We start from the raw sequence: 14905 nt of genomic DNA, 5'->3' as shown, positions 1-14905 counted from the left end.
TGGCCAAAAGCTCATTTTGTAACAGTCTTTTTGTTGTGCCTATCTGTGACTCACCATTTCTGCTGTATGGTGAGCAGCAACTATCCTTTTCATAATATTGTTATTTATAAAATTGATCTTTATTCACATACAGTTGTTTGACTCAAGTCACCTTCAAAGTAGTCCCATTCAGTTTCTACTCACATCACTGGAAAGCCTCTTCTAATGTGGTGTGGAGCTGCTATGTTGAATTCTGCACAATGTCTTCTCTCTTCTGTAATCTGGTCTCCTTCAGAGTCCTCTTCAGTTTAGGGAAAAACCAGGAGTCACTCAGTGCTTGGTCAGGAGAACATGGAGGCTGATAAACCACAACCGTGTTGTACCTGGCCAAAAAACTCTGAATTAATTGAGAACGATGGGCAGGTGCATTATTATTGTCAAGGTCCCCATTGCCCATGAGTCTATCTGTTCGCAACTCACTACTTCATGAAGGTGATGCAGAACCTCTTGGTAGTACTTCTTACTGACATCAGAACCTTCTGAGGTGTACTTACAATAGACAACACCATTGGAGTCAGAAAAAATAGTCAGCATGACTTTCACATTGCTGCATAACTGCCTTGCTTTTATGGGTCTGAAGTATAATGGATGCTTCCATTTCAATGACTGGAACTTTGTTTCCTGGTCATACTCATAAACACAGGACTCGTCACCAGTAATCACTGTGTCAAGAAAATTGAGATCACTGTTCACAGTATCTAGCATGTCCTGCACGACTTCCAAAACAAATTGTTTCTGCTCAGGTGATAATAAGTTAGGCACAAATTTTGCTGACATTGTCCTGAAGTCCAAATGGTCTATCAAAATGGAATTAATGGATACAATAGTAATTTTAACCTCATCTGCAAGTTGTGATTTGTCTATCCTGCATCACCATGATCCTTGCACAATCAGTAACAACTTCTTTTGCAATTATTGAGGGCCTACCTGAACGCGTCATTCTTCACTTATGAACAACTATCTTTGAAGTGGTTGTACCACTCCTCTATCTGTTGGGACCCATTGCTGCCTCCCCAAACTCTTGTTGAATATTGCAGATTGTTTCAATGTGAGAATCACCAAGCTTAAAACAAAACTGTTCCAATAATGTTATTCCACTTTTCTGTCATTTTGCCCAATCAATGACTGCCACTTACATGTGTTCACTTGTCAACAGCTAGCCAGAAACATTTTGTTTCCACAGTTGTGATAAAATCAGGTGCCATATTACATACTCCTACACACATAGAGAACATGTATACCCTGATACCATTTTTGGTTTGAGCAGTCAAAAATAAGATTGGATACTTTTTTGAACAGCCCTTGTGCATAAAGCACAGAATGAAATGCGTGTTTCTTGTGTAGGTATGTTCTGTGAAGCTTGTTAATAATCCACGTACGTAAATTTTGTGTAGTATTCCATGTACTCAGTACAGTAAGCCCCCTTCCCTTTCTGCACTCAAAGCACTTCCTGACTCTCAGGCTTGCCGTATGTGCTGCCTTGGGTGGTGGCGGCACCCCATTGTTGTATTGTTGTGGTATGGTGGGTTGCTAAGAAAGCAGCCTGACTTACATAGCTTAACTTCCAGTCGTGTGTTGGAACATGCCCATGATTATAAAAGAAGAGACACAGTCTATCCCTGTTAAAGCTAATGGTGTGCCACCATTGGTAGATCTTGTTGTAGAGGGTGTAGCCACCACAGGAGTGCTGTTTGTGTTACAATGCAAAGCATGGTCCTCACCTTACTGCAACCATGTCAGCATCCCCACTGTGCATCTTCCATGCACATTATGTCATATGGCCTTCCCACTGAAGCTCTGTAGAATGATCCTGGTGTTGAAATGCACCACATCGCACAGCTCGTTGTACCGGCTGTGACTGGCACATCTTTGCATGTGTTACTCTGCTTCTGTCTCCTCGGCCACATGATATGCCCTTAAAACAGTCAAATGTTACAGATGCTATTACTTAACCTTCCCACATTAAAGGCTTTTTCTGCTGCCTCAGACCTCTATGGTAATTTTGAAACCACTTACTGGTAAATTATGTTTGTTGCCCCTTTTTTCAGTTATTTGTTATACAGTTTCTCAGACATCACACATGCTTCTCTCTTTGAATCTCATAAAGCATGTACCTTTATGAATGCTACTTCTTCGTGACACCTGTTCTCATTCTGCTAATTGTCTTTCTTCCATTACTTTTTGTTTTTTGTCTTTCAGCCCTTCAGTTTTGATCGTGGCTATCTGTGCTTTTAATGGCCCCTCAAGCACAGTTCCAGAGCAGTGCATACCTGGAACTCTTAGTCGTTTCCCAGGCTACTGTCTCTCCCGCTTTCTTTGTCTGCTATTTGGTGTCTCCTGTTCACATGGGGCTACAAAATAGCTGTGATTATATCTGTCACAGCCTCAACTGTGACCTCAGGAACCCCTCTCATGTAGCTGCCTCTGCCTTCTTGACTTCCTCTGTGCTGTGCTTCATGATCCCTATTGTTGCCACACGACTTATATTGTAGCCATTCACCTCTGTATTTGGGATCTCAGTAGTTTGGGCCTCAGTTATTTCTAATCCTTTTTCGAATTCCCTGTTTGCTTGTTTTCTACATGTTTTATAACCATCTTCACATACTCGTTCTTTTCAATGATCAGACTGTATGACATCTCCATACAATGCCAGTACTCTGCTCATTAAGCATCTTATTAAGGTTTTCTCTCCCAATGGCATGTCAAAATATCTATTTAATTCTAGTGACTTCTTTGGCATGCCTGCCAGTGACCCACGTGTCTGTCAGCCATAGCCCCAAACCCTCAGCTCATCCATGACCTCTTCTTGCATTTCCTGTGGCCAGTGGTTATCCACAAAGGCTTTTCCAAATCATTGTACACCATCCTGTTCAAATTTAATGTATCTGTCCAGTTGGCAGCTCCTTGCTCCATCCTCCTCACTGCAAAGTTGGCCCATTTCATCAATATTTCAATTTTAAGATTGTGCAAAAATGCCACTGGATGTAGTCTCCCTCCTGGTTGGAATCTCTTGCCATCTCCATCAGTAGGTTGCCCTTCTTATAATCAATTTACTGCTACATTGTTCACTCAAGACTCTGTTGATTTTAGTGGCTTCCTTCTATAGCATTTCTTTTACAAAGGTATTTATGTTATCGTTGTTAGCAGTCACAGTGTCAGCAACAATATTTTCTCATGTTGTTAACACTGTCTTGCTCTTGGTCAATCTCTGCCTTATTGTTATCACTACCTTCAATTATTTTTGTCTCATTTCATACAGAGACTAGTTGTGCACCAAAGAGGTTGTAATTGATGGTGCACACAGCTGGTTTGACTTGCATTATTTTCAGTTTATCTGTTTGCCCTTTGTGACACATTTTTCAGTTTATTTATTTGCTCATTCCATTGAATAAGGAATTCTGCTTGCTGAGCTGTTACCTCTCCGATTTAGGCCCAGTTTTCCTCTATTATCCTATTGAAATACACAGTGTTTTCTGCTTTCTGATCTTTAACTCTTAGTTTATTTCAGCACTGTTTTCATGAGTCTTTTTCTTCACTTCAGGTGAATTTTCGTGTATATTTTTCTCTGCTCCTTTCAAGCCAGATGTCTTTCTATGCCAATGCCTTCAAAGGTGCTAAAAATGTCTGCATACCTAAATTATTTTCCCCTCTGGTAATTGTCTGAGTTTCTTCCTGTTCTATATTGCCTGCTTTACTTTGTTAGTCTTCTTTCTGCAGATGTGAAATTAGCATAGTACTGTCTTTCATGTACACTGCCTCATTCATGAAATAAGAGCCTATTTCACTGGTTTCTGACATTTCTGCGATACCTGAATCTGCATCTACCTTTTCATTTTGTTCCCAGCTTGTATAACGTAAAATTCTATTCACTATCTGTCTTGTCTTGTTCCTCCATGACTTCTACTGCTTTAGCCACATTTCACCAATTTTCACTTCCCGACACCATACATTAGGTTATTTCCAACATTCACCCCAAATACACTTCAACTCATCAACACCTACAGCAACAATGCCACATGCAACCCACTATGCCAGTGAAGCTTTTTCAAGACATCCAAATTTTTGCTGCAATGCTGTCGTTGATGTTTTGTGGTGCCGATGTCTAGACTAAATGGGAAGAATAGTGTCTGTCTTTAAAGGCTTTGGCATGGCTATTGGTGTATCTGAATATCACCTTCTTCCCATTACACATGTGTGATATGAATGTTTTTAGCATGTAATATATGACAGGTGTCAGAACTGAGATAAAGAGTTATGGAAGAAAAATCAAGGCTGTCCTTACCATGTGTCAGTCAACCATGTGTCAGTCACAAAGATGTCATCAGTGAACAAATGGGAATGATCCTTTAGGTGGCTCATAAACAAATAAACAATGATCGTAGGAACATGCCATGTGACTTCCCTGAGTAGTTTTGCAGATTTCTGTGTGATCTGCTTACAAAGCAGAAATAATTATGAATCGGCATGTGGTTGACCAAGAGGGTAGGAAAGTTGGTGGTGGATTTGGTGTTACGAGGTTGAAATGATTCTAAGCACTATGGGACTTAACATCTGAGGTCATCAGTCCCCTCGACTTAGAACTACTTAAACATAACTAGCCTAAGGACATCACACACATCTATGCCCAAGGCAGGATTCAAACCTGTGACCGTAGTAGCAGTGCAGTTCCAGACTGAAGCACCTAGAACTGCTCGACCACAGTGGCCGGCGTGTCAGGAGGTAGAAGGTAATTTTCTGCGGCAGAAAAGCCATGGTTCTGTGTAATGTCGGCATACAGGGATGCTACAAGCAAAGAGTCTGGTGGTAATGTGACAGGAGGTGTGGGAAGGCAGTGAAACAAGTAATTAGTGACTTGGATGCTGGAAGAGAGAATGTAAAAAATTCATTGGATAAGCTGGTCTATCATTGGTGAGCATCTTTCTGTGTGTGTGTTATAACCAGCCACAATTGAACAAACAGTTGAGAGATCTTTATTTTGAGCAAAACATCATTTTCCTTTATATTGCAGACATGTTTTGCTAAAGCTCCAGCATTGTCAGTGAACTTTCTATTATAGAGGAAAAATGCTCTGTTATTAGCATCATTCAGCATTTTTCCTGTAGGTGAAAAGTTTTGGAATGGACCTAATATAATAATGTTGGTTCAAGGTCATGTTGAACTTCTATGACAGGATCGCAGTGCCAAGGTTTTTTTAAAGGAATTTTAGAAAGCTGGCAGTGGCCGCTCATCAAATAGTCACTGCAGTTGATGCCCATGATGGTGGACTCTTAGTCTGTGAGAAAACTGGTAACCTTAAGATTGATTTAAAGTCATCAAAAGCAGCATATAACATAGCTGTGGTGCTGGACCCATGGAAAGACGTTTGGGGAAGGTATACTATGTGATTGAATGTATTTGGGCACATGGCTGAAAATGACTTACAAGTTTGTGGTGCCCTCCATCGGTAATGCTGGAATTCAATATGGTGTTGGCCCATCATTAGCCTTGATGAGAGCTTCCAATCCCACAGGCATACATTCAGTCAGGTGCTGGAAGGTTTCTTGTGGAATGGCAGCCCATTCTTCACAGAGTTCTGCACTGAGGAGAGGATTCAGGTCAGGACTCTGTGCAGGCCAGTCCTTTACTGGGATGTTATTGTCATGTAAACACTCCGCCACAGGCCGTATATTATGAACAGGTGCTCAATCATGTTGAAAGATGCAGTCGCCATCACCCAATTGCTCTTTAACAGTGGGAAGCAAGAAGGTGCTTAAGACATCAGTGTAGGCCTATGCTGTGATAGTGCCATGCATAACAACAAGGGGTGCAAGCCCCCTCCATGAAAAACCTGACCAAACCATAACACCAACGGTGAATTTTACTTTTGGCACTACACACAGTGGCAGATGATGTTCACCGGGGATTCGTCATACCCCCACCCTGCCGTTGGATTGCCATGTTTTGTACCGTAATTTGTCACTCTACACAACATTTTTCCACTGTTCAATCATCTCATGTTTAGCTCCTTACATCAGGCAAGGCGTCACTTGGTGTTTCTTCTCATCTCCTGTCTAACTGTCATAGTACTTTCAGTGGATCCTGATGCAGTTTGCAGTTTGGTATTCCTGTGTGATAGTCTGGATAGATGTCTGCCTATCACACATTACGACCCTTTTCAACTGTCAGCGGTCTCTGTCAGTCAGCAGACAAGGTCGGCGTGTTCGCCTTTGTGCTGTACATATTCCTCCACATTTCCACTTCACTATCACTTCAGAAACAGTGGACCTACAGATGTTTAGGTGCACAGACGTATGACACAAGTGACACCCTATCACCTGACCACGTTTGAAGTCCGTGAGTTCCGCAGAGCACCCCATTCTGCTCTCTCATGAATGTCTAATGACTACTGAGGTCACTGATATGGAGTACCTGGCAGTAGGTGGCAGCACAATGCACCTAATATGAAAAACGTACGTTTTTGTGGGTGTCCAGATACGTTTGATGAAATAGTGCAGGTAAAGCTAGGTTGGAGCTGAGGAATGTCTGGGAGTGTTCCTGGTAGTTTATGTGCAGAAGAGAGGGAGCTTGGGGAGGATTTCAGTTGAAGTGAGTCTTGAAGTGGTTATGGCAAGCTTCATTATGTGCATAAGCTGGACTGTGGTCAGTCGTGTGGGTAGGGAAAACAGCTTCCAGTGAAATAAATGAGTTAAGGAGAACAGGTCATTGACAAAGCCTGAAAAGAAAAGCATGATTAAGCATAGTTTTTGAACTGAAAGTAAAGCTTCTTGAGAGCAATGAGACTTATGCTGCAGTCAGGTATTTGGAAGACAGATTAACAGCAGTATTGATAAGCTGCAGATAGTGTTAAAGTAATTTAGTTCATGGGGAGGAGGATGTGGAAGTGTAGGTCATCAAAGCAGGCTCTGGAAACTGTGAGAGGTTGACTGAGAGAAAGGCTATGGGGGTAATGTTTTTTTTTTTTTTTTTTTTTTTTTTTTTTTTTTTTTTTTTTTTTTTTTTTTTTTTTTTGTGAGTATTGGTATTTCCAGACGGGAAGAAGACATAGGTTACGTGGCTTTCTCAAATGGTTTTATAAATGTGATTCTGTGGTTTCATTCTCAGAGGTGGGAAGCCCGAAGGGTCTACCGGGAAGGATAGAAATTTTTATTGTAAGACCTTTAAATATGTGCAATCTAGAAGTTTGGGTTGGTAGTGGGTGCTGTGGTTATGTTTTGCAATTTGTGTTGACAGTAGAAAATGAACACTAAGTGCAGAAATAAATAGAAGGAAAAAGTACAGGAGAGTTTAGGTATGAAACAAACCTTGCATTTGAGAAAACAGTGGATTATGGTACAGCTGTTCTTTATGTAATTGTATGTTATAACAGTGTGCAGTGGGTGTTCAAAGTGTGCAATAGTGAGTGACAAGGAGGGTAAGGAAATCAAACAAAATAGAGAAGAGGAAAGAAAGGTAGAGACAAGAATGGTAAGATGGCAACAAAGGTAGGGCAATGCAGTTGCAAAGATGGGCCCAGTCTCTAGCTCCGCAGTTTCTGTCTGAACAAACAATCAGTATTTTCATGGTCCGAGATGTTGGTAGTGGTGGTGGTGGTGGTGGTGGTGGTGCGTGTGTGTGTGTGTGTGTGTGTGTGTGTGTGTGTGTGTGTGTGTGTGTGTGTGTGTGTGTGTGTGTGTGTGAGAGAGAGAGAGAGAGAGAGAGAGAGAGAGAGATTATCTACAAAGCTAGCATACCATACATCAATAAGGTTAGTTGCTGTTGTTTTCACTGCATAGTCATCCTCTTAGTTTTGTCAGGTGACTTGAGGGAACTAAAACTAGTATCAAGCTCCATAATTGTTGAAAGTTTAGAAACCAGATTTTTGTGAGCTGAGTTACACATTTCTAATAACAAACATTTTACAGATAGAAAGTGAAACCTTAAAAAATTCAAAGCTTTGGTATGAGTTCGTCAGGCCTATACATTTTGACAGCAAAGTCACCATATTTTGCACCTTCTCATTTACCTCTCCCTTAGCTCAATGTCTATTGAATATATTGTGAGCTATTAAAAACATAATTTCTTCAGTTTTCTTGCAATCCTGATGCATATGCATTGCACTGATAATATTTCAGATTTGTGTGGAGATGATGGTCCTGTGACAGCAGAAATGGCTGCTCGCTATGTTGCAATGATACCTGTTATATCTGGTAACACACTATTCCCAGGACTTTTTGATGTGTGGCTGACATCAGATGTAAGTTCATTTTCCTTTGTAGCAAGCAGTTTAATTACATAATAGTCATATAATAGCTGTTCTAGATGAATTTCCACTGGCAAAAGAAGAAGTAATTCTAAACAAATGAAATGTAATCAAACAATGGTTTCTCACACATTCAAGTACAAGAGTATATTACTCATGCATAAACTGGAGAACTGTAGTTCTTTCTTTTTATGCCAGTGATTATACAAATATAAAAACGTTTTTCAGCATAAAAGTTGTAATAAGTATTCTTCATTTGTGAAATTTAATGTTTTGTACTATCACTGCATGTTATATTCTGGGCAGGGAGAGGGGAGGGATCCACATATTATCCCGATATTTTGCTTTTAACAAAGAATTTCTTTAAAATTATGGCATTTCTTCTATATGTGGTGTCTGTTCCTTTCAGACAAGTGTTAAATAACAGAATCATTTTGATCATGCAGCAACACTGTATTTTACAGACTATAAGACACACTTCTTTTCTTCGAAAAATTGCCTCCAAAACCTTTGATGCTTCATTGTCGTCAAATGTGCCAGTGAACATGAATTGAAAGTGATTTGTGTTATCAGTAACAGTACAATATTTTTGTTAGTAGCTAGTTTCGTAATGGAAAAAATAAAAACTATTCATATGATGGGGCTATAAATTGAAAGTAATAGGAGATGCAGAAGAACAAGGAAACAGAGCAGCTGAGTGACGTTTTGGCCCTTCACCAACATAAAAAAAACATTCGCAATTAGTGAGCTAGTAAAGAAGAACTGAAAAATGAGAAAAACTTTAAGGGTAGAGTTGGTTTGTGATACATGTTGGGAACCAACATGGACTTAGTATGCGAACCAAAACCAAAGTATTTCGGAAAATGGCACAAGAGTATGAAGAGAAAATATTATCTTTCTATTGCTTTATTATTCAACATCAAAAGAAAACCTTTGTGGAACTAAGCCAAATAGTGGATATGGACAAAACTCCTCTGACATTTGATTTGCTGGGTAACAGAACAGTTGTCTTGAAAGGTTCTAAAACTGTAACTATAAAAGCAAGTGGGCATCAAAAATTGCAGTACACTGTTGTCCTTTCATGTTGTGCTGACAGTACTAACTTTAATCCAGTGATCATTTTCAAGCACAAAACAATTCCAAAACCTGAAACATTGCCAGGTTTTGTTGTTCACATACATGACAAGGATTGGATGGACTTGGCTGGTGTGACATCATTGATTAACAGAGCGTGGGAGAAAAGGAAACATGCTTTATGGAAGAAGAGTTCTTGTGCTAGACCAGTTTAGTAGTCATTTGAAAAATTCTGTGAAGAGAAATTGATACAGTGAAATACAGAGCTTACTGTTATTCCAGGACAACCTACTTCATAATTGCAACCTCTTGATGTCTCCATAAATAAACCATTTACAGTGAATATAAGAAAGGAATGGAACCATTTAATAATGAATTAAGTCCAACATGAATTCACACCAAAGCGAGCTTTAAAATGACCTGCAATCAAACAAATATGTCAATGGATAAAATATTTATGGTCTAAAGTGAGAGAAGATTTGGTGTTAAGTGCAGCATAAGTGACACTCTCGATGGCAATGAAGAGCATCTTATATATGAAAAGGACAACGATGATGGTGGAGATGAGGAAGAAGAAGAAAGTTCAAGTGACAGGTTTCAGGGATTTTAAAGGTCACTTTGGTTTCATAAAATATGATTTTTTAGTCTGGTTTTGCAATCTAATAATAAAAATGGTAAAAATGTTATTTTTTTAAAAATGCTTAAAAGTTAAGGTGCAGTTTGCAGTCCATAGATAGTCCGTAAAATAAGATATGATTCAAGGGGGAATTAAAGACATCAGCTGCTAGTGAGAATTGATTTATGTCAAAGGGGGAAGTTGAAACTTTTTGTCAGACCAGGTTTCAAACCTGGATCTCCTGCTTAACAGGCAAATGCACTGACCACTACATTATCTGGACACAGTAGTCATCGCAACTGCCCAGACTGCCCTAGGATGCACCCATCAGACCCAAATTCTCAACTATCTACACATTGCTGATGTAGTGCCCATTGCCCATTAACTTCATTATTCAAAGCATTTCACCGATTCTCATAAGAGTTGAAGCTTAGTGTGCTGCAACCCCTTTAGTGCTGCAACCCCTTTAGTGCGGATGCACTGCAAGCTTGAACTGTTATGGGAACTGGCAAAATGACATGAGTAATGAGGATAATGGGTATGGGACACTACATCAGTGGTCTGAGGATAAGTTGAGAATCTGGGTCTGATGGGAAGCATGCTAGGGTAGTCCGTGCAGCTGCAATAATCAGTGTGTCTGTATGGGATACTGGTCAGCTCATCTGCCTAGAAAGCAGGAGACCCAACTTCAAATCCCCACCCAGCACAAATCTGCAACTTTCTCCATTGATGTACATCAGTACCTGCTGGCGTCTAATGTCTTTCATTCCTTTGTGTCATGCATTTGTTATAGTTATATTCAGTGCACTCTTATTTTGTATACACTGACAGAAATGGACAGCTTTACACTATGAAGCACAAATCTAGTATTTATCAAACTTGAAGAAATGTTCGTTGCAAAGCAGGAATCAAATGGTTAAACTCAGATTCCATTTTAAAGTAATGGCCACCATCTACATCAGTAAGAGGTGTTACCCCACAGGCGTGAGTGCTCTCTTGTGTTCTTTGAGTCACAGAGACAGACAGCCTTTGAATATCATCCTGGAGGAAGTTTTTGCCATGCCTGAAACACATGCTGTGTCAGTTCATTGCTGCCTGGAGGCTGTTATACATCTTTCCATCACATCCCAGACATGATCTGTGGGTGACAAATCAACGGCTCAATCAGTACATTCCTTGAGGTCTTTGTGATGTGAACTGTATGGTAAGGTATTGCATTATCCACTGGAATATACGTTTTGGTACTCTGGTCATGAAGTATATGACAACAGTATTTACAGTTCTAACCACACACTTCCAAACACTCATCCTCCATTCAACAGTTATAAATCAGTTGCATCTTTGTATCCATGATTCCAGGAGTTGAAGGGGTGAGGCATCAAGAATCACTGCTCCCTGTGACATTTTAACTTTTCATCTTCAGAGATTTTGGCATCAATACAACCACCAAAAACTCGTCACTGGACACCACATTATGTCCTCAGCATCTCAGTTGACTCTGGCTCTACACCATGCAAGTCTGTGGTACCTGTGACAGTGATAAACTGCAAATGATAATTTGAGATTTCCCATACAACTTCTACTAATATTTCTGACAGTTTGTGATGACAGCCAGATTGTAACCATATATCAATTGTTGTCAGCCATCGGTTTGTCCGAGCAATTTTCTAATGGTGTAACCTTTCTGGAAGGACCTGTGCCTACTCTTCTCGCTGCACAATTTTCCTGAGTGTACCTCATCAGCTTCACTTTTTAGTAGTCACACTGTAGCTAACTGTCTGTGAGGACATTGGTATGATGCTCCCATGTCTCTCGTGTTAATGATTCGAGCTGTCTCAAAGTCTGAAAGATGGTGATAAACTGCACATGCACATCCTCTGGGCATGCAGTGTTACAAATTCCACTTTCAGACATCCGATAGCCATCATACATAAACACACTACTCACCATCTGTAAGAGTGCCATTTTTCTTTACTGAAAATACCAAGAACAAGCTTAAGTAAGGATGAAATTTTAATCAACATCTATCTTGCTGGCATGTAAATTCTGATGCATCAGTAAAGTACCATGTAGTGAAAGTATTTGCAGTATAGCACTTTCCATTTCCATTTGCTATATATACAATTCTAATGCAGATATACTATTTGCTAAAATAAGTGTCAATGAATCACAAAATTGACAACTTAGGTTCTTCTTCTCCTTCTCATTCTTCTCCTCCTCCTCCTGCTTTTATGACCTCATTGGATGATTTCAAACGTTTTCTGGTCTTGCTGGTCTTTCTGGTCATTTTCAGTAGGTTTTTTTTCTGAATTGCCCAGTAACTTTTCATTCATTCTGATCTTTTTTGTTGTTCCTCATCTGTAAATCTTTCTTATTGCTTGTTGTTTGTCTGTTTTTTAATTACATCTTATTTTTGTGTTTCTCAGTTTCTTTAAATTTTCTGTTTTGTTTTGCTAATCGCCCAGGTTTAATTCTAGCTCTGATTTTCCATATCCATCCTGCTTGTTGCTTCATGTTTCAAAGTTTCTTTATAATTTTTCTTAATAGTCTGGTTTCTGGTTTCCTTGTAATATGACCAAAAAAAGGGATGTTTTTTCTGTATAGTACCTGCAGTGGGCTCCAGTCTGCTGTACACTACTTCATGTGGCACAATCTGTCATTTTTCATCTTTTTTATAGTTCTTATTTATGTGTGTTCTAGCTATTCTTCTCTCTACTTTCAGGATTTTATAAAATGTTTTTCTGGATGACTGAAAAGAGTTTCACTTCCATATGTCACTTCTTGTTGAACCATCATATTGTAATGTTTTAATTTAATTTTGATTGAGAGACATATTTTATTGTATGCAAACCATGTTAATTTTTGAGCTTTTATCATTTTGTTAGCTGTTACATGCATGTTTCTTGCTGTTTTTGCTTTCCTGTTATTTACTGTTATGTGGTTGATTAATAGTGGATCTGCTACCATTTTCTCAGTCTTTTTGAATGATATCTGGAGTCCTGTTCATTGTGCTATATTTTGTAGGCTTGTTATTTGATTTCTGGCTTCTTGGATGTATTAGCTAGTAATGCTAAGTCATCTAAGAATCCCAAGCAGTTTAAGTTTATTTTATCTTCTTGGTTCCATTTCTTATGTTTTTAGGATTTTCCTTGCACCATTCACTCATCATGCACTCAAACACACAGTTGAAAAGTAACAGAGATAAATTATCTTCCTCTCTTAACCCTGTTTTAGTCATAAATGGCTCAGATATTTCTCCTCTGAACTTTACTGTAGATTTGGTGTTTGTTAGAGCTAAATTTTTATGAATTGGGGCAGAGACTGAAATTTCTCAGTATCTTCATCACTGAAGATCTGTAGAAACAATGATAAGCATTTTTGAAGTCTGTAGTCAGTATTCTCATAGTTATTCTTTGTTCCAGATTTTCACTGTGCATTGGTGTAATGATATCTTCACTGGTTCTGCTGCGTATTTCCAAAGTTCCACAAATTTTTGTCTTGTAGTTTTTGAGCTGTTTAAAAGCTTTGTAGACTTCATGGATTGCATGTGCACTTACACTTTCTGGTGGAGTTTTAATAGGGGCATCTGTGTTTACTTATAGTAGTTTTGGAAGATCTTTGCAATTTAGTAATTCTTTTAACATTTCTACTAAAATTTCTGTATTTTTGTACTACCAAGGGCCACCTTATTATTTTTATACTTTTAACATTAATATTGGAGTGTCACATCTTTGTGCTTGTCTGCTAAATAATTTGTAGTAATATCTGGAGGTTGTTTTCTCACTATTTGTTTCTATCATTAGAAGTATATCTTTTCGATATTGGTATTTAATGCTTATTATTAGTTTTTGAGTTATCTTTCTTTGGTCTGTGAGTTCGAAGTGTGATTCTTCTGTTTTGTGACTGATACCTTAACCAAGCTTGGTGTCTCTCTGCCATTGTTTTATCATAATCATCATTCCACCATTTATCTTTTTTTCCTTGGATTTACTGGGGCTACCTGTTCAGCTTTTTATATCTACTGGGGAACTATTGCCTCTAGATTTTCTGTTTTATCTTTATATTCCTTGTTTGTTCTCCATATTCCTTGTTACTTATCAATTTTCTCTTCTTTTTGGGGTGGGATTTTTTCCTTGCTAACAGGGTAAATTTAATTTTTATTTTTATCATGTAATGATCTGATCCAGTATCTGTACCTCTCAGAATTTTCACATTGTGCTAATTTTTTAGCCATACAGACATGATCCAGTGCCATTCTCCTTTTTTTCCAGTCCAGATGTTTCCAAATTTTGAGTTTATTTGGTCTTTTCTTGAAGTGTGGACTTTGAGATCATATCATGATTGCTACACAATTCCAGTAGTCTCTTACGTTCCTGTTTGTCCTTTGTGCTGACCATTTCCTTGTTGCATCTCTGTATGTCTTCTCCCTTCCTGACTGGCCTCTAAAATCAACAATTAAACTTTTGGTGTGATTTTTATTTACATTTGTTGCCATCTGATCTAGCTTCCAAAATTCATCCATCTTTTCTCTGTGCCCTTTCTTATTATTTTTATAATTAGTTATGGGATGGGAATTTATTATTGTGTATATTTTATTTGCAGTTTTTATAGTACTGTAGATCGCCTGGGAGATTGTGATTTAAATTCTATTGTAGATTCAGTTATTTTGAGAGTGACCACAAATCATGTTCCTAACTGTGGACATTGTTTCAATACACTTTTTCTTGGTATTTCTCTATAAATTATATATATCTGTTTGATTCTATTGGTTCCTGATCAGTGTTTCTCATTTCCTGAAGTCCAGGTATTGGAACTCCTTTGCAATCCATTTTGTCAGCCACAGTTTTTAGTTTCCTTGGTTGTATGATGGAATTTATGTTGCGTGTTGTTATGTAGTTTATCTGTCCTGTGTTGAATCTAAATTTTGATCTTCTGTC

At 38.7% G+C, this 14905-nt stretch overlaps 1 protein-coding gene across 1 annotated transcript in view; it reads left to right on the top strand.

Annotated features, from left to right (window-relative positions):
* The window catches only part of LOC126355338 (coiled-coil and C2 domain-containing protein 2A), a 536251-nt gene that overhangs the window by 473032 nt on the left and 48314 nt on the right, over nt 1-14905 (top strand). The window contains exon 22 of the mRNA XM_050005633.1: nt 8151-8272. Coding sequence (XP_049861590.1) covers nt 8151-8272 — 122 coding nt within the window. The remainder of the gene's footprint in view (nt 1-8150; nt 8273-14905) is intronic.

The sequence above is a fragment of the Schistocerca gregaria genome, chromosome 3, assembly GCF_023897955.1.
Source record: "Schistocerca gregaria isolate iqSchGreg1 chromosome 3, iqSchGreg1.2, whole genome shotgun sequence".
In the NCBI taxonomy this organism is placed as follows: Eukaryota; Metazoa; Arthropoda; class Insecta; order Orthoptera; family Acrididae; genus Schistocerca; species Schistocerca gregaria.
This window is presented reverse-complemented; position numbering and strand designations above follow the sequence as displayed.